Here is a 19,620-nt window from a genome sequence, read left to right as displayed (position 1 = left end):
TCTGCACGAAAGAGCCTGTAACTCTGAAATTCTCCGAGCCGAAGTAATGGCTATTAGGAAAATCGCCTTCAAGGTAAGATCCTTAACTGTAATCTCCGATAAGGGTTCGAAAGGAGGACGCTGAAGTGCTTTGAGAACTAGATTAAGGTTCCAGGATGGCAGAACTGGCACATGCGGAGGACGCAACCAATTTACGCCGCTCAAAAAACGAACCACATCCGGATGGGAGGCGAACGACGCCCCCTGAAGCTGGCCTGTAAAAACATGCCAGAGCTGCCACCTGCACCTTAAGAGAACTCAACGAGAATGATTTCTGTACACCCTCTGGAAGAAATGCGAGGATAACCGATACCGAAGCCGAAGTCACTGACAATCCCGAACTCGCACACCACAAATCGAAGGTATGCCACACCCTAGCATAAGCTATTGAGGTGGATCTTTTCCGAGCCTGAAGTATCGTAGCGATAAGCGCGTCCGGATACCCTTTCCTTCTCAACTTCGCCCTTTCAAGAGTCCAGGCCATAAGACCAAAGGGGGAGGGATTCTCCATCATGACTGGTCCCTGCAGCAAGAGACAGTAGTGCGCCTGGAGCCGGAGAGGACAATTGAACAGGAGCTTGACCATATCCGCGTACCAGGGATGTCTGGGCCAATATGGGGCCACAAGGATCACTCGACCGGGATGACTGGCAATGCGAGTCAGTAACCTGCTCACCATAGGCCATGGGGGAAAGGCATACAGCAGGCCCCTGGGCCAAGGTTGTAGAAGAGCATCGATGCCTTCTGAGCCCAGCTCTCTTCTCCTGCTGAAGAAACGAGGAACCTTCGCATTGAATGCGGTGGCCATTAAGTCCATCACCGGAATCCCCCAACGGGCAGCTATGTGATCGAAGGCCAGAGGGGAAGTGTCCACTCCCCAGGCTCCAACTGGTGGCGACTGAGAAAGTCCGCTCGCACATTCGGTGACCCCGCTATGAGCCGCCGTCAAAAGAGTGAGATGAGTCTCTGCCCAATGGCAGATCAGGGCCGCCTCGCACGCTAGTGGTGCACTCCTGGTGCCCCCCCCCCCCCCCCCGACGGTTCACGTAGGTGACCGCCATCGCATTGTCCAAGAGAACTGGAACTAGACAACCATGGAGAAGAGACAAACGCACGGAGGGCCAGATGAATCGCCTGCAACTCCAAGCGGTTGATGGACCAAGATACCTCCATCGAGGTCCAAATGCCCTGGGCCGTCTGTTGGAGGCAATGAGCCCCCCAACCAGACAGCGATGCATCCGTGGTCACAATCTTCCATTCCGGGGTTTGCAGAGGAATACCTGACACCAGATTCTTTTGAATGAACCACCAATGCATGATTGTGTGCAGACGGGTCAAACAAGGTACCCGTACCTCTTAATCCTCAGAGAGAGGAGACATGTGAGCTCTGGCCCACTTTATGACATCCAAGGTGGAGGCCATGAAACCCAGAACTTGTACACAGTCCCAAACCCGCAGGTTCGGAGTTTGGAACAGAGCTCGTAACTGACCCTACAACTGCTGTGCTCGAGCTGAAGGAAGAGAAACCAAACCTGTTCAGGTATCGAAGCACACTCCCAGGTATTCCAGCGTCTGGGAGGACATAAGGCTGCACTTCGGCAAGTTGATCACCCAACCAAGCAATTGAAGCAACCCGACCACTCTGTCAGTTGCCCGTCGACTCTCCTCGAAAGAAGACGCCCGCACAAGCCAGTCGTCTAGACAAGGATAGACTTGAATCCCTTCCTTTCTGAGATTGGCCGAGGTGCTGTGGCTAGGCCGAAGGGCATCGCTTTGAATTGAAAATGACAACCAAGCACTGCAAAGCAAAGAAAACGCCCGTGGGGAGGCCAAATTGGAATGTGTAAATAGGCCTCTGAGATTGAGAGACGTCAAAAACGCCCCTGGCTGTACCACTGCGATTACCAAGCGGAGGGTTTCCATGCAGAAATACCGAACTCGTAAGGACCTGTTGACGCACTTGAGATCTATGATGGGTCACCAAGAACCGCCCTTTTTTGGCACCACAAAATAAATGGAGTATCGACCGCACCCTCTTTCTGCTGGGGGTACAGACTGGATGGCTCCCAGTCATCGTAAGTTGAGGAGGGTGTGACAAACTGCCCGCACCTTGGCGGGAGATTTGCAAGGAGATCCCAGAAACTAGTCTACTATCGGACGAGCCAATTCCAACGTGTAGCCGTCTCTGATAACCTCCAAGACCCATCCGTTGGATGTTACCCTGGTCCACTCCACCAGGAATAGGGACAGCCTGCCCCCAATAACCGGCTAGAGATGGACCAGGGCCCCATCATTGGGCGGACCTGGCTGCGGGCTGGTTTCTGTTCCCGGAAAGGAAGGCCTGCCTCTCACCTCGAAAGAGCTGAAGTCTCTGAAAAGGCCTTGCTCTCTGAAAAGAGGCCCCGCAACCTGGACAGTAACTGCGTGTATCCCTAAACTTAGGTCTAGGTCCCGTTAGTCGCGCAAATTTGGACCTGTCCTCCGGGAGGCGCTGGCCCTTAGAGTCACCGAGGTCCTTCACAATCTGTTCTAGGTCTGTCCCAAACAAAAGCTTTCCCCTAAAAGGAAGCCTTGCCAGCCGTGATTTACAGGTCACATCTGCAGCCAGCGACGTGCGGTAACCGCTAGGGAAACCTCCTTCGCCGAAGCCCTCAAAAGATCATAAAGAAGATCCGCAAGGAAGGCTAAACCGGACTCTAAAGCTGGCAAAACAGCCACAAAGTCCTCCAGAGAGGAGGCTTTCTGTACCCACGATAAAGCATGCCCACGCCACATAGGAGCCACAAACTGAAGCTTGCAAGGAAAGGGCCGCTACTTCAAAGGCCAGCTTCAAGTCTCCAACTTACGATCTTGAGGGTCCTTGAGTGCCATGTCACCCTCCACAGGGAGAGTGGTTTTCTTAGTGACCGCTGTGATTAATGAATCCACCGTAGGAACGTTCAGCAAGTCTAAGTCAGCAGCAGGCAGCGCGTAGCTCTAGCAACCTTAAGCCCACTGTCCCGCTGTATCCCACTGCGCCGAAATAAGGATTTTTATGGCCTCATCCACGTGAAAGGAACGAGGTGGGCATTTGGTGCCAGACATAATAGAGGGTACTGGACCTGTTCCCCCTGACGATTCAGGGGGGAAATGGCCAAAACCTCGAAAGCCCTAATTAATCAAGGATGGAAGTTCTTCCCTGCGAAAAAGGCGGGCAGCCGTCGGGTCATCCGCCTCCTCAGAAAGCAGGGTGACCTCATCTGCCAAATCCAATGATTCTGAGGGACAGCCCGGAGACAAAACCAGGCCATCTGTGTCAGATAGCTCCTCAGGATCCAAAAGATCTCCACCCGGGGATGTTTTGGCAGGAAACACTGAGAGGCTGCAGCAACCGAAGTTTACTGAGGAAGAGACGGGGCTGCCTGAAGAGAAGCTCCTGATTTCTTCAGAAGAAAGGCATTGTGCATTAATAAAACAAAATCCCTCTAAATTGTTTTCCTCCATCGGAGCCTGTGCCACAGAAGCGTGCTGTGCCTCCTCCTGTCTGTCAACCGCCACGTGCGAGCTGGTCGCACCTGAGAGGAAAAAATGGCGCCCGCCAATGCGCACTGAACTAACTGCCCCGATGAAACCGCCAAAACTATCCCCTGCGCTTCAAACTCACCAGACGCCCGAGGGGAACTCCCATCGCGCTGAACACCCGCTGTGGGCTGACGGCGGCACGACTCACACTCCCCCAACGCTGCTCTCCGGCCCCCACACCGGAAGCAGCGCTTAGCCATTTCAGAAGGCACTGACATGCTCCACAAACACCTGCCCCTCAAACAGACTCAGCAGCCCATCTAGCTTCTCCATACGATTAAACAAAAACAAAGTCTCTTAAAGAGACGCTTACCTTTTCACTCAGGAGAGAAAGGCAACACCCGATCAGCTCACAGCCCCGGGCGATGGAGGAAAGGTAGGGGAAGACCTGGAAGGACCTGGCACCACCAGGTGTACACCAGAAGCTACAAACAGCCACTCAACCCCTGACTGTACAAAACTAGGCCCAAAGGACACCAGTAGCCAGATCAAACCAGAGCTGCACAGATATGTCCCTACACCTGCTAGATAGACAGAATACTGAAGTTTACTTGGCTGCACAGGTCCACATATATCAAACCTCGGAGGTTCTCTCTATCTCCACCTGCTGGTAGAGGGACACAACCCACAAGTCTCTGGATTCATCTGTGGGTCGCTATGGAACACAATATTTAACTAATGTTCCTTGTAACTTCTTTCATAGCTGACAAATCTAGCTCAAATTTCTTAATATCTTTCTCAGGAACTGGTTGCCTGAGTTTGAAAAAAACAGCTCCTTCCCTGTTGCTAAACAATTGCATACATGATTGCACTTCTCACTTTCAAAGCCCCAAGACTTGGTCTCCTAGACTCTCTCTCATGTTTAGCTATCCTCTAAGCTTCTTCCAGGCTTTGCCGTTCTATCAACGATCACCGACTTGTTCACCCAGCCCAAAAAAATGCACACTACGAATCAACCAGAAACACTTTTTTTTTTCTTTTTCCTTCCATCTGGAACTCACTTCCTATTTACCTCCACAGTAAATTTTCCTTAACCTCTCTTAAGGCTAATTTGAAAACTTATCTTTTTAAACAGGACTGGGGACATGGGGTGAAAGCATTGCACAATTCTTACAAAGTGACTTTCTCCGGTCTCATTCTCATCTCCACATAACTGGAGGCTCTTTCTAGCTGCCAATGGCCAAATTTAAGCAGATAGAAGCCATCCCACACCTTCACCAACCTCATGGGAAGCTTCCCCTCTGCAGCAAAGGAGGTATGCATCTATGCCCCAACTTCAGGTTTAGTCGCACCAGCAACTTCAGCAATTGCCGGCCTCTCCTGCAAGAACTGAACACTATCACTTCCGGGTCGAAGAGGCGCCTCAGGACATTATTGGTCACGTCAAAGACACCATGCTCTGGGGCCTCCTTCCAGAGAAACCCCCACCCAAAGCTAGAGCAGAAAACACAAAGCTCAAAATTTTCTGCTGCACCAGGGCCAAAGTACCACAGGATTCAGAGGGGTAAGTCCGGGGTCTTCCTTTGCACTTAACAATTGTTGCTCCTGCAAACCTCTGAGCTCAGAGACAGAGCAGATATACTGCTTAATCAGCACCATCTTGACTCCTCCCCCCCCCCCCCCCCCCCCCCCCCTGTTATTGGGTCTCTTTTCACATCTTGCATCCTTTTTATCCTTTTATTTTGCTCCCTCTTTATTGCAGGTACATCACCATATATAACATTGTCACTGCGTAAAGTATTTTTGACTCTAAGGTCAGCAATAATAGTTTCCATGAGTGGAAGAGTGCCCAATTGTTAGTCCAGTGGCCCGAGACCAAGGTTTGATTCCCACTGCTGCTTCTTGTGACTCTGGGTAACTCACTAAACCCTCTATTGTCCCAGGGTCAAAAATAAATATCTGTATATAATATATAAACCACTGACTGTAACCACAGAAAGGCGGGATATCAAATCCCATCCCTTTTACATATGGGGTTTGTTTTACATATCACGTTTACTGTATTTATTCATTTTCTATTAAGGTGCTCATTTTCAAAGCACACAGATTTACAAAGTTACACAGTAACCTATGTTACTTTGTAAGTCTATCTGCATTAAAATGAGCCTCTAAATGGGTCACATTTCTTTATACTTTATTATCAATGTTCTTACACTATAGTACCCCTGAGACAGGCATCACGCCGAAACACAGTCAGGTTGGGTCATTTTGTTAGTAAAGATCTATACTTTGGACCTGGGCTTCAGTCTTCGTCCTTTGGCAGCCTCCAATTTTTGGGTTCTTTTGGGATTGCTTGCGGAGGTTTTTCTCTTTTTTTTATGCACAATATTTACCCATTTGTAGACACTGCCCCTATGCGTTTTAATTAGTTCATGTGGTGTACATAATGTCATTATATCCTTAACAGGATCTAGTACTTATACCATAATTTAGGAGCATCTTGCCAAAATGGTAATATCAGGAAAGATGCTTAAAACAATTTGGTATGGCACTTGTATTCTGTAGTATGGCAGGCATGGATATAACAATGGCATAATTTTATTTCTGTGTATGGCAGAATCTACAGGCTTTGTCACTCAGCAGAACAGAGTTGCATTTCTATGCTAGTTTAGTTGGTATTTGATATATTGCCTTTCACTTTAAATTCAAAGCAGTGTACAATTCGAAACAAAAAGGAGCATGAAATGAATTACATAACATACAGGAAAGAGAAACAGGAGATGAGAAGAAAGGGAGAGAAGGAGAACAAACAAAAAGAAAGCAGTCGACTACTGCACCCTGGACCTAGCAATAGTCAGGAAATACCAAAACAAATAAATGAGTTTTCAGAATTGCTTTGAACTGATATTATCCTCTTATCTCCAGAAACCATTATACATTCCCCAGCTTTATCAATAGCCTCACATGATCACAAATTTCTGTAAATGATCTCTGCTGGGCTAGGTTCAACTCATTAAGAATTAAAAAGATTTCTTACTTGGACTTTACATTCCACAATTGCAGGCTTCCTTGCTGACCACCAAGCAGAATTTTATTCAGGTACGTACTAGGATGCATAATTGCAGAGACGGTAAACACTTTCTTATCAAAATTCAATTGTAGATATTCTTCTGCAAATATAAAATTGATTTGGTTATGACAGTTTACCGGACAGAAATTTCTTACACATTATCTTGGCAATTCTATAAGCTAGATGCCAACATTTAGGTGCATGTTACGAATGTAAATGTTTAAAATAGTAGCATATACTACTACTATAAATCATTTCTATAGCGCTACCAGTCGTACGCAGCACTTCACAATTGAACATGAAGAAAAGACAGTCCCTGCTCAAAAGAGCTTATAATCTAAATCAGGACAGACAGACAGGACCAATAAGGGATAAGGGTAGGACAGACAGAAGAACACATAGGGAAAGGGACTATTGAAGAGAGGAAGACAAGATAAAGGTTACGAGAAAGTGACAAGTTAGGAGTCAAAAGCAGCATCAAACAGGTAGGTCTTTAGCCCGGATTTGAAGGTGGCCTGTGCCCACTCTTACACATGTATATACCAGCACGCTGCCTAACAGATATTCGGAAAATACTCATTTAACTTACATAGAGGCATATTTTCAAAGCACTTAACCTTCCAAAGTTCCATAGGTTTCTATGGAAATTTGGAAGGCTAAGGGCTTTGAAAATGAGCCCCATAGTGTGCATCTGCAAGGGGCAGAACTTGGGCAGATATTTGCAGCACTTAGGTGCTAACATATATATCAGCTCCATGGCTGGTATAAGTGATCATCCTTACCCAATTAAGCTAGTCTACTATAATAAAACTCACCCTCAACGTTCTGAAGACAACGTTCTGAAGTCACTCAATCACTCCCTGAAGGGTTCATGGATTCATGGTGGTGAGGCCACAACACTGACCATGTCTCTCTGCCCCGCCCTCGCATGACAGACCAATCAGAAAAAACACCCTCAACATTCTGAAACACAAAGGACCATCACAATACCGTTCCCAGGCAACACAAGACGGACCAATCAGAGGAAACTACGTGACAATAAGGGAGGAGCATTCCCCAGCAGAATGGCTCATTACCTGTGCAGCACGGAGAGCACAGAACCACCGCTGGAACGAGAGAAGAATATTCCTGCTGTGGGTATGTGCAAAAATAGACCGGGGGGGGGGGGGGGGGGGGGGAGGGGGAAGAGAAATTTTTAAATGCTTAATGCCAGTACTGAAGAGTGCCAGAGGGCCTATAGCAAAGACTATATTTGGGATAGCTTGACATGGAGTCGGAGGAGCCGGAAAACAACGTGCCCGGGACGTGGGCGAACAGGACAAGCTGCGGCCCAGCTGAAAGGATTACCCGCGACCCAGCCAGCAGCAAACAGCGACCAAGGAAGGGGGAGGAGTACTCCTTCCCTGCCTAGGAATCACTGGAGACTGGCTGCCAAACTAACGAAACAACCACACACCGACGCACCACCTCCATCATTCGAAAGGCATCCACTCTTTCTTCAACAGAAATGCAAACTAATAATACAAAACAAACAAAGAATACATGGTTTCTCAGGCGGCTGCAGGTAACTCCCCACCCCCTTCCTCTTCCCCTTTTGCCGAAGCAGCCAAGGACGTGCCCAACCATCCCCAGCCTCAGGCAAGCTGTCTCCCACCTCGGGGATTCCCCGAGCACCCGGAAAAAGACGGCATTCCCCTGCAGCCGGCCTGAAATGGACCAAACATACCGGATCACCCCCCAATGGCCCGAGACCGTGCTCTTCTCCCTTCCGCCAACTTAAAACAACCATCCCCATCCTCAGGCAAGCCGTCACCCACCTCCAGGATGCCCAGAACCCCAGCCCAATGGAAAAAGATGGCGCCGCTTCCAACAGCACATTTCTCTTCCAGCATTCCCCTCCCTACAGCAGCCCTGAAACGGCCAAAAAATACCGACAGACAAAGAACGTGCTCCTCTACCTTCCGCCCATCTAAAACAACACTGCTGCCTCAGCACAACACAAAAAAAAAAAAACCACCACTCAGCAAAGGCTGACCCCCCTACAACCACATTTACATTTCACCAACAGAAAGACCCCCCTCCACAAACCTCCATGACAGACAAAACCACACACACACAATACAACAGAAACACACCCTCAAAGCCACACACCAATCCAACCCACTTTGCCAGCACAGCACATCCCACAACCCCCAAGCAAAAAACAAAACAAAAAAAAGGCACACATCAACAACCTGCACACACACCGCACCCTCACACACTCACACACACACAAAATAACTCTGTGACACATACACACACACACACACAAAAAAGCCACATGCTAGCGCCCGTTTCATTGGTTTCGGAAACGGGCCTTTTTTACTAGTATTCTATAAAGCAGAGCAGGAGCCTATTTTCCTTTATACAATAGTCTTCTACCACATGCCCTGAGGTTGCCTGGTTGTTATAGAACTGTCCCCTTTGGGGTAATTTTAGAACAGGGTGTCTATATGAAAAGTCCAGAAAGATGCCTATTTTATAATGGCCTTCACTATAGATTCATGTCTACAGCTAAGTCAGATCATCCCCTCTGAAGATGAAACCAAGTCTCCCCCCCCCCCCCCCCCCCCCCCTCAATAGGAAACTTCACCCTTGTGGGACCTCTCCCAGTGGAGCAGTATTAAGCAAGTGAGTGAAATCTGCATCCTTGTTAACTCACAGGCATTCTCAGGGGATACTTCCCATCCCAAGCATTGATGGAGCCAGGGAATACTAGTCTCTGGACTAGGAGAAACTCTGCAGGAATAGAGAGGCACTGTCGCTTGGATAGTCTCTTGGAAGATTGGATGAAAATATATGTGGGTGGCCACATTTTGGTTCAAATTTTTCACCCTGGTTCAATGAGCAGGAAATTGAAGGTCACTGGCTGCATAGTTTGATCTTTTGTGTGGTACAGGAGGTGCCTTTAAAAGCTGGATAGAAACTAAAATGATACCTCTTTAGAAATGTAAGGGAAGAGAGGGTAAGGAGTGCTTGCCAGAGCTGAGAGTGGGAACTACAAGGAATGGGTCTGGTAGACATTGTGGCAAGGCAAGAAGGGATTGTTGTGAACATGGTCACTGAAACCACCCTGTGAGAGGTCATTTTTCAGTGCTCATCTGCATTTAAAAGAACTGTAACTGTGACGTGTGCCCCTTTGATGCCTGTGAGCAGTCCAGAAAAAGAAGCAAAGTTATAGGGCAACTGAAGATCAAATCTTCACCCAGTGCTATGTTGAAACATTTATAAAGTTATAAGTGAATGGAAATCCAATAGGGAACCAGATTAGGGCATCATCCCAATGAATATCAAAATCCCAAAGAAACCCTGTGATCATCCAAGCAGTAAGCGCCCTCCTTAAGTGATGACCATAACTTCTCCGCAGCATCCTTAACTGACCGGGTAAGCAGAAAAGCCAGGCTCAAAGTGGGGACTTTCTGCCAGTACTATAGGGTTCACAAACCTGCCACTCCCCATACAGTTCTGTGTTCCACTCACTCATGTTCTGCCTCTTATTTTATCCTGCAATGTTCTATTCTTTCACTTCTCTCCCCAACCCCATGTTCTTCTTCAAGCCACCTTTCCTTACATTCCTTCCCTTTTCTTCATCTAGCCTGCATGCCAAACGGCTGCTACAAAGTCAGCATCTGTATTGGGCTGTACAGAAAAGAGCGAGCAGCACTCTGGGCCCCATGTAGCTCCTCTCTTCATTGCGCTTCCTTCCTAAACAAGAGCATAGTGGGATGGGCAAAAAACAAGAGCCTGAAGTATCGCTCCAAGTATCTCCATACTACCCCATATAGATTGTGGTATTGTAGCACTCCTGCAGAGTGAGAGGGAAAGTAGAGATCCTACACCAGACACGGGGACCTGACAGCAGAAGTCCACCAGTATGGCACACGGATGCCTACTGCCCTGCTCTAAGCTCTGACGTCATACAGATCATTTGTCATTTATTTAGGCTTAATATACTGCCTTATATGTCGAACATGTCAAGGCAGTTTACAAGGCATAAAATAAAATTAAAAGAGCGAAAGGAACTTAATATGTTCGAGCCTCAGGTTTCCTCAGTAGTGAAAAAATCATTCAGGACTCTTTGGAAGATGAGGAGAATCAGATTTTATTTCTCACCAGACATCTTTAGACTGCTAGTTTAATCCCCGGTTTTAACTCAGTTCAACTACTGCAATTCCATCTATGCTGGATATAAGGAGGGCATCCTAAAAAGGCTACAAATGGCCCAAATACTGCAGCTAGGCTTGTCTTCAAGGTATTGCGTTTTGATAGAACCACTCCATTATTATGCAAGCCACACTGGTTGCCCATTAAAAGCCAGAATTATTTTTAAATTATGTGTTTTTGTATTTCAAATATTATATGGAATGACACCGGATTATATGCAGCCCTTAATAACTATTCCACTATACAATATAACCTCTGGTTATAGTGACCACCTTAGACTTCATCTTCCAGAATGCAAGAGGGTGTGTTATCAGTCAGTTTACTCTGCTGACTTTAGATGCCAGGGTGCTAAGTGCTGGAATTCACTGCCAATGGTAAACAAGGGTCAGCCTGATTACTTGGTGTGACGAAGCAGTGGGTTTCTGAGCCTATGAACTGTATTGTTTTGCCGATGACATGTATTTATCCTGGTTGTTTTGCTGATATGTGTTTCTCCTGGTTGGCCAGCAGATGGCAATTATTTTGTTTTTCTTTTTAAAGCTATACCAGAAGTGACCGTTTTCTTTTTCCCACCTAACTGTGAGGTCATTTGTCAGTCTCAGTTTGGAAGAAAAGGGAGAAAGACCTCTCTACTGAGACTCTGTGATCATTTATATTCTGTAACTTGTGAGCAGCTATATTTCCTGTACTTTCCAGGCACTATTCAGGTAGTGATAAAATGTTTATATAGTTTATAATTGATCCATATTCAGTTACCTGCTATTATGTGCTGCTTTTGTTCCATCTGTTTTTATAGTTCAATGTTCAATATTTTTCATGACAATAAACCTTCTTTAGTTTACTGCCTCTGCTCATCTGGACTGACTAAGAATCCTGGTGGTTTGTGTTTTTGATTCTCTGGGTGCTTTCTAGGAACTGTGAGACCTCTGGGAGTGTAGCTCCATTGTCCTAGAAATCACTGGCGAATAACCCGACAGTGGGAGACTCGCCCAGAAGCAGTTGGGACCCAGTTGGTGCGAGGAGGGTGCTAGTTCAGAGCACAAGCAGCAGGTAAAGGAGGGCCTGAGCTGTGCTGGGAATAGACCTTCCAAGTGGTCGTGAGGTAGCCCCAGGCAACTAGGCATTTCGTGACACTTGGTATTTCATAAGAGACTGAAAACTCTCCTCTTTGAGAGGTTTTTATCCATTGATGGAGTATCTTACATTGCAAAAGGCCATCAATGTTCTATATCTGATATTTTGTTTATGGCTTTGTAAACCTTGTCTGCTGTTTACTTATTGTTAGCCACACTGAATTTTTTCAGGATAATGTGGGGTATAAATGTCAAAATAAATAAATAGGAGAGAAGGCAAACATACAGAACATACATTCAACCCATCGTTCTTGATTCTACGTCAGGAACTCTGCACTCATCCAACTGACAGTGAGGTTATGCAGCAAAAAAAATAAATAGACATAGCAGAGGACTACTTAACTCCCTCCATCACTTAATTAGAAAAAAGCAATCTGAAAAAAAGTTTTAAAGACTGATATGAACTGTACATAAGAAGGTTCAGCACATACAGCGATAAACACACCAGAGTTACAGAGTAACAACACCAGAAGTAAAGAACATACTGTGCTTTGTACTACTACTACTTAACACTAGATTCTCAACAAGCTCTGGAAGGGCCAGGAAGTACCAATCTATAGTCATTTAAAGACTGAAGAAAACGAGTGGGAGTCTAAGGAATGGTGAGGGAAGATAGAAAGGTGGTAATGCCAGCATGTAGGGCTCTATATGGGTGTCAATATTTTAAATTTGATTCTGAATTCAATGGGTAACTAATGTAATCGAAGAAGCAATGGTGTAGCATGATGTCACCATTTAGCATAGCATAGGATAAGGGCTGCCATGTTCCGTAAGGTTTTCAGTTTCTAACACGTGTTTTGGGATTCCGGCATAAACAGTATTACAGTAGTCAAGGCAAGATGTAATAAAAGCATGAAGTATATGTAGTGACTCGCTGTCCAAGTAGCTGTGGACTGACCACAGTTGCAGCAGCAGAATTAAGAAACCTGTACATAAAACTGATGAGACTGAGTGCCTAGAATCGAGAATTACTCCCAAATAATGGAAAGAATCGACTAGTGATACAGGCAAATCAAAGAAAGTGGGACTAAGATCCTCTAAAGCAGAATGACCGGTGAGCCAGCAGGTGATCATTCTGCCTAGGCTTTAAAGCAAGATGGTGATTGTGAAGCCAAACTGCAACACCCTTCACAGGTACTGATGCCATGTGTCTCTGTATAAGTGTAGCCAAAGAGCTAAGGAAAAGACTGAATAATGTTATGGAAAGGATGGAGCACTGAAGTACTCCACAGGTGAGGGTATATACTGGACAGAGATGATGACATGAGAACTTGGAAGGAAGGGTTTTGCAGGAAAGAGGTAAACCAGTCAAGAACAGAACCTGCAACACCTATACAGAGACAATGAAGTAACAGTGTGTGACTGACCAGGTCAAATGCTGCAGAGAGATCTAATGATACCGCAAAAGCTATGAAAACACCATCTTATTTACTGTGGAAAGGGAAATTGAATGATATACTGCCTTTCTGTGGTTTTTGCAACTACATTCAAGGTGGTTTACATAGTATATACAGGTACTTATTTGTACCTGGGGCAATGGAGGGTTAAGTGACTTGCCCAGAGTCACAAGGAGCTGTAGTGAGAATCGAACTCAGTTCCCCCAGGATCAAAGTCCTCTGCACTAACCACTAGGCTACTCCTCCACTCCACTCACTGAAAAAGGATGTAAGCATTGTCTCAGTGCTGAAACCAGAAAGGAAGCTCATCTGACAGGGGTGTAGAGCATTTACTGAATCAATATGATATTGTAGCTGTGAGAAGACAAACTCAGTTAATTTTGAGAGAAACTGTAAATTAAAAACTGGATGATAAGTTTGCTGGAACAATGGGATCTAGTGAAGCCTGCTTCAGTACAGGACTGACAATAGCAGATGGTACAGTACCTACAGACCATTAGTCAAAATATGGTGCGCAAACAGCAGAAGACCAAGGGAGAGTAGTTTCATCCAATCAGAAGGAAAATGGTCAATGGAGTAGATAGAAAGGTTCATTTTAGCAAGTGATGTAGCTACAGAATATAAGGATGGTAAATTAAATGATGTCCAGAGAAAGCTATGTGCTTGAGCTGAAATCAGAGGGGATGGTGTAGACTGTTGAGTCTGTCATAACAGGGGAGAAAGTAGTTTGTAATGATTGAAACACCTGCATCCTTTCACTTATTTTATGCAATGCAAAATGTTGACTAGAATTATAAAACAGTGTTGTGTGAGAGGTGCCATGAACCCATTATACTCCTGGGGGAATTCTGTGCAAAATTCTTATTATGCAGTTGCGCAGAATTCCTCAGAGGCAAAAGGTCAGCAGCACAGAGAGCAGCAGCTGGAATCTGTCCTCCCCACCTTGCGCCTGCAAAGCCCTCTGTGGTTCTCTCTCTCCTCCCCCCACGCCAGAACCAGAAAGAACACTCACCAGACTCTCTCTACCTCTGCAACACAATTGCAGTCATCCCTGCTCCATACACCTACCAATGCACAGCAGGAGGAGGAGGAGAGTGGTTACTTGCCTGACCCCCATCCTCCTTCTCCGATACCCTGGGCCTTGAATTGTCAGGAGACTGTACAGCCGCACGGTTCAAATTAGCTCTCTGACACCAGAGGAGGAAAATGCAGCGCAATGAGCAGCTGCTCTTCTTCTCCTCTTTGCTATGCATTGGTAACTGAATAAAGCAGGAACAGCAGCAACTGCTGAAGGGGTAAAGTACGTTAAGTTTTTCTTCTGGCAGGTGGGGGTGTTCTCATAGGAGAAAGCATGCTGAGGGTTTTCTCTGGAATGCGGTTGTGGTGAAGGGAAGGGGGGAGAGAGCATGTTGAGGGTTTTTTTCAGTGGAGGAAGAGAGGAAACAAGAGCATCCTGAGAGGGGTTTGCTGCGTCAGGGGCAAGGGGACCCTGTGGAGGTAAAGGGCAGGCTGTTTTTTTTCTGGTGGACAGAGGGAGAGAATGCTGAGAAGGGTTTGCTCGGGGGGAGGGGGGGGGGGACATAGCAAGCTGGGAGGGTGTTCCTGGGAAGTGAGAATAATGGGGAGGGAGGGGAGGATAGCAAAAAGAAGAGAGTTTAGGGAAAGAATACTGGGGATTTTGCTAGGAGTTAGAGAGCTGAGGGAGGGGCAGAGGGTTAGGGGTCTTGCTGGAGAGTAGGGAGGGAAAGAAAGCCGGGGAGGGGGGGCAATAACTAGGGAACAGAGAGAGAAAGCTGAGGGCTGTATCTGCTGAGAGGAAGGGGAACAGATTCAAGCCAAAGGGTTCAGGTCTTTTTATGGGGGAATTCAGCATAAAAGAATTATAAATAAAGCATGCAGAATTTTGTATAAACACTGTGTAGAATTTTAGATTTTTTTTGTATAGAATTTTCCCCCAAGTGACACTGCTGTTTAATTGCTGGTTATATGACCTACTAGCCGTTAAGCCCGTTAAAACGGGCGAGTTTTTTTTTCTATGGGCTCCCCCCCATCCATTAACCGTGTTCTCTCCCCTGCCCTCCCCCCATGTCCTGCAGCCCTCTCTTCCCTGGCCTCCCCCCTCCTGTCCACCAACCCTCCTCTCTCCCCTGCCCTCCCCCCATGTCCAGCAGCCCTCTCTCCCCTGGCCTCCCCCCCCACCAACCCGCTCTCTCCCATGCCCTCCCGAAACCGCAGCACTCGATGTCCGCGTCCAGGGCCACGCCTCTCGGGGTGAAACGTCATCACCGCCGCCATGGCTCCTCCCCCGAAACCGCAGCACTCGATGTCCGCGTCCGGGGCCACGCCTCTTGGGGTGAAACGTCACCGTCACCATGGCTCCTCTCCTCGGGGCTCCGCCAATCAGGAGAGGAAGGCGGGGCGCTGGCCGGCTGTGGAAGTATGAATGGAAGAGTCGCGTGGGTTGGCGAACCTCTCGCATGTGTCACGCGCAGCGTATTTGTTATCCCGTTGCACTTGACTTGATTGTGGTCCCGGCCGTGTTGTATAGGTGTTACTGTGACAGGAGGCGGGAGCAGCGGCATCGGCAACGTCGGGGAGGGGGGGCTTCATTCGTTCCTCCTTCCCCCTCCGATTCCCATGCCCCGTCCTTCTCTCCACATACGTTCGGGCTGTTTAGTGTACTCTCCGCCCCTCGCCCCACCTCTGACTCCTCCTTTCTGGTTCTGGAGCTGTTGGAGGCGGGGCTTGGACTTTTGACGTCTCAACGTTCGGGCTGTACTGCGTATTTGCAGGTGAGTCGGTCACTTGCCATTTATATGTTTGATAAATGAGAGCCCCTGGAGAAATAGCCTGCATTGCTGTTAACTTTTTTTTTTTTTACATTTGTACCCCGCGCTTTCTGTAATAAGCTCAGTTGCTATAAATTTGTTACAACACAGTGTAAAAACTGTCCATTCTGCAAAAGATAATGAGCTCCAGCATTTCTATTTTTGTACAATATATTTTCACCTATGGTTTATTTTAAGAATGCAATTCACAACTGCCAACAGGAAACTACACCCAAGAGGAGTGTGTCCTGCATTCACTCTCTATTTAATCCCATTAGGGGCATTTTCAGTTTACAATTTCAGAACTCCTTTCTCCAGTAAAGGCAAAGATTTTATTATGGAAATGAACTGTAAACCTTCACTACCATGGGTATCTGTATTACATTTATTTTGATTCCAAACCCATGGCTTGTAAGATATACTTGTTATCTTTGCATCCAGGAATTAAAGGGCTGGCACTGAAACGGAGTTAGGCAGAATGACAGGAGGTCAACGTGCAAGGTTTTCTCTTTTGCCCTTGATTTTGTACAGTAGTGTAGATGCTCACATACTGGCTCTGCCTGGCAGGCTACAGAGAAGACCCAGACGGTTAGCTGTGATGATAGAATCAAACTAGCAGCTAGGTTTGCCTGGCAAGTCACAGGTACTGTAGTAATTAGAAGACGGAGAGCAAATAAGTAGCCTGGTCTATCTGGAAGGGCTTCTCAGTGGACCTAGGAGGCTGTACTTGGGCAGCAGTCACACTAGTACTGCTGGCTATTCAGTGTTTCAGAGCTTTGAGGTCTGATATGAGAAAAACGGGGTGAAGGAAAGACTAGCAAGGGAGCTTCTGTGTTGACTTACCCAGGATAAGGACTTGACTTATCCTGGATAAGGACAGTCAAACCTTGTGGCTGGAAGTTGGGTTGTACCCTTGAATGTGTAGGCAGAGCGGATGAGCCTGGTGACCTTCTGCCATCATCCACTATGTTACTGTAAGATGGAGGTAAAATTTCAAACTTTTCTTGTACCTGAAAAATGCAGTTATTTTTACTACCTTACCTTCTGATTGTACATCCCAAATAATAAGGATGTTATCATGATCCACAGAGATCACATGATCACCAAAGGGCTGAATAAGATGAATCTCTGCATTGTGACCCTCATAGGTATGAACTACCTGCAAGCAAAACACATTTTTTTTCACATATTGGACTAAGAAATATAAATTAGTATTTGCACACGCATCTTACTAGTCACTATTCTATAAAGATCCGCATGCAACTCAAACAGGGGCATGGCCATGGGAGGAGCACAGACGGGTCAGGGACATTCACTAAAGGTGCACACAGTATTATAGAATAATGGGGATCCGCGCTTAACCAGGATTTATACCTGGTTTCGGTTGGTGTAAATCCTCTCGCAATGCGCTATTCTATAAAAAGCACCCATCCCAGAGTGCCCTTTTTAGAATGCCGTTCAACACTGATTTTTTCAGTGCTAAATTTTGAGCACTATTTACTGAATCTAGTCCATAGTGTGCAAAGTTGTGTGCACAAGTTATAGAATAGTGGTAGTTATGCAATAAACTTAATCTAATAATGAGCTAATTGGTAATAAGCAATAGGCTCTAATTGGTGCAAATTGGCACCAATTTGCAGTTACACACAACTCCCTGAGTCAGGATTCTAAAAAAGTTGTGAGCGCAAAAATTTATTGTGCACAACCGAAAGGGAGGCATGAACTTGGGAAGCGCATGGGTGGGTCTGATAAAAATAAGGTAAATGGCAACAAGGCAATACCCAATGTGGAAACTGAAGAGAAGGCGTACACATAGTGAACAAACTGTACGATTACATATAATTGGTCTGCTTCTCTTCAATTTCCAAGGGGCATGCCTAGCACTTATACACATGGGTTCTAGGAAAGTGATTGAAACCCCGCGGAGTCGGGCGGTTTCAGGGGAAGGCAATTGATGAAATGTTTCAGCGTGGCAAGATAGTTCTGTCAGCGAGGCAAGAATTTGTCAAGATAAGTGCACAGTTTTCATCTAGTATATATATTTTTAAAAGTGATAAGCGATTTTATAGCACTGAAGTGATTTGGAAGCATGAAAAAATGAGCATATGTTGCTCATCCCAAAAAATTTGTTAGAGTTACCCGATGAAAGAAGTGCTATGCCACTTTGTAGCAGCATTATTGACTGCAGTAATAGTGGTAAATATCTGAGGGTACTCTACATACACAAAAATTTCTATTATATTATACTGGTGTGAACTGTTTCAAGCACTCTCTCTGAGTTGGTGGCTACAAGTCCTGGTTTGTGTGTATATGTCAAAGCAATTAGGCATGAACATTTGCACCAGCCATTTAGCTAGTGTGGACTTAAACTAGTATACTGTATCAGTAATTACAAGTGTAATTGCTGCTATAGAACCTGCGCTTAGCGTGCAACATTTGGCACCTAACCTTACATAACCTTTTGAGAATTACTCTCAATATCTTTTGCATGAACAATAATCAGTAATGAACTAGATAAAAACCTCCTTGTTGCGGGCAAAAGCTTTGAGATGTTTCCCATGTGAAACAAAGACCAGCATTCTATCTGCTGCCAAACACATGATGTCTTCTGGGACCGCATTGCCTGTAAGTAAAAATAGAAGATAATTCACTGTTAAGGTAACAGCATTATGGGGCATAATTCTGCAGCTAACACAAATGCAAAATTATGTCTTGCTTGATAATTTTCTTTCCCTTAGTCTTACCAGACCAATCCAGACTAATGGGTTATGTCCACCTACCAATAGACAAGAGAAAGAGAAAGTCTGTTCCAAGTAATTTGCCCCTTAAGGGTATCGTGCAGCCTGGAATGTTCAGTATTTTCATTAGCCAAGCAGGGGTGCTCCTGACCATCTTGTCGGTCACTGTTTAAAACTCAGGACAATGTCATCTGCATTACTCTAACATAAATAACTGTCCAGTTCATTAACAATAGCCATCAGAGGAAGTATTATTTCAGAAAAGTCACTCGCTGCTAACATTCATTTTCATACTTTTGAAGGGGCCTCTTCAACAGATATGACGACACTTTCTGGGAATGTGGATTGTGGAGGATCCCGAGTTGCTCATGTTGATGGACTCAAGTTTTCCATTTCAATCTAGTTTTGGTACAACCTTCTCAAAGATTCATTTGCCTATCAAACATATAAACGGCGAGTGACCGTACTCACTCGCAAATGCGCAGTAGAGACTTCCCTCTCTGCCCCGCCCCCGCTTCAATACGGGGGCGGGACAGAGAGGGAAGTCTCTACTGGCATGCTGCAGACATCGGAACCACTCCCCCCCCCTCCCCCGGAGTTGCTGCCGCCCCTCCACCCGGCCCGAGCAGCACTGTAAACTTACATCAGCACGCAACAGCAGGCACATCAGCAAAGCTGCCGTCGGACTTCCTTCTCTGCCTTTGACCCGCC

The 19,620-nt window shown here is 46.1% G+C and overlaps 1 protein-coding gene across 1 annotated transcript in view; it reads right to left on the bottom strand.

Moving 5' to 3' along the window:
- WDR36 (WD repeat domain 36) overlaps nt 1-19,620 on the bottom strand; it is a 146,838-nt gene that overhangs the window by 106,688 nt on the left and 20,530 nt on the right. Inside the window, exons 3-5 of the mRNA XM_030193467.1 lie at nt 18,694-18,794; nt 17,213-17,330; nt 6,578-6,710 (exon numbers count right to left, since the gene is read on the bottom strand). Coding sequence (XP_030049327.1) covers nt 6,578-6,710; nt 17,213-17,330; nt 18,694-18,794 — 352 coding nt within the window. The remainder of the gene's footprint in view (nt 1-6,577; nt 6,711-17,212; nt 17,331-18,693; nt 18,795-19,620) is intronic.

Source organism: Microcaecilia unicolor, chromosome 2, assembly GCF_901765095.1.
Source record: "Microcaecilia unicolor chromosome 2, aMicUni1.1, whole genome shotgun sequence".
Lineage (NCBI taxonomy): Eukaryota > Metazoa > Chordata > Amphibia > Gymnophiona > Siphonopidae > Microcaecilia > Microcaecilia unicolor.
Note: the sequence above shows the minus strand (reverse complement) of the source record. Positions and strands in the feature narration are given on the sequence as shown.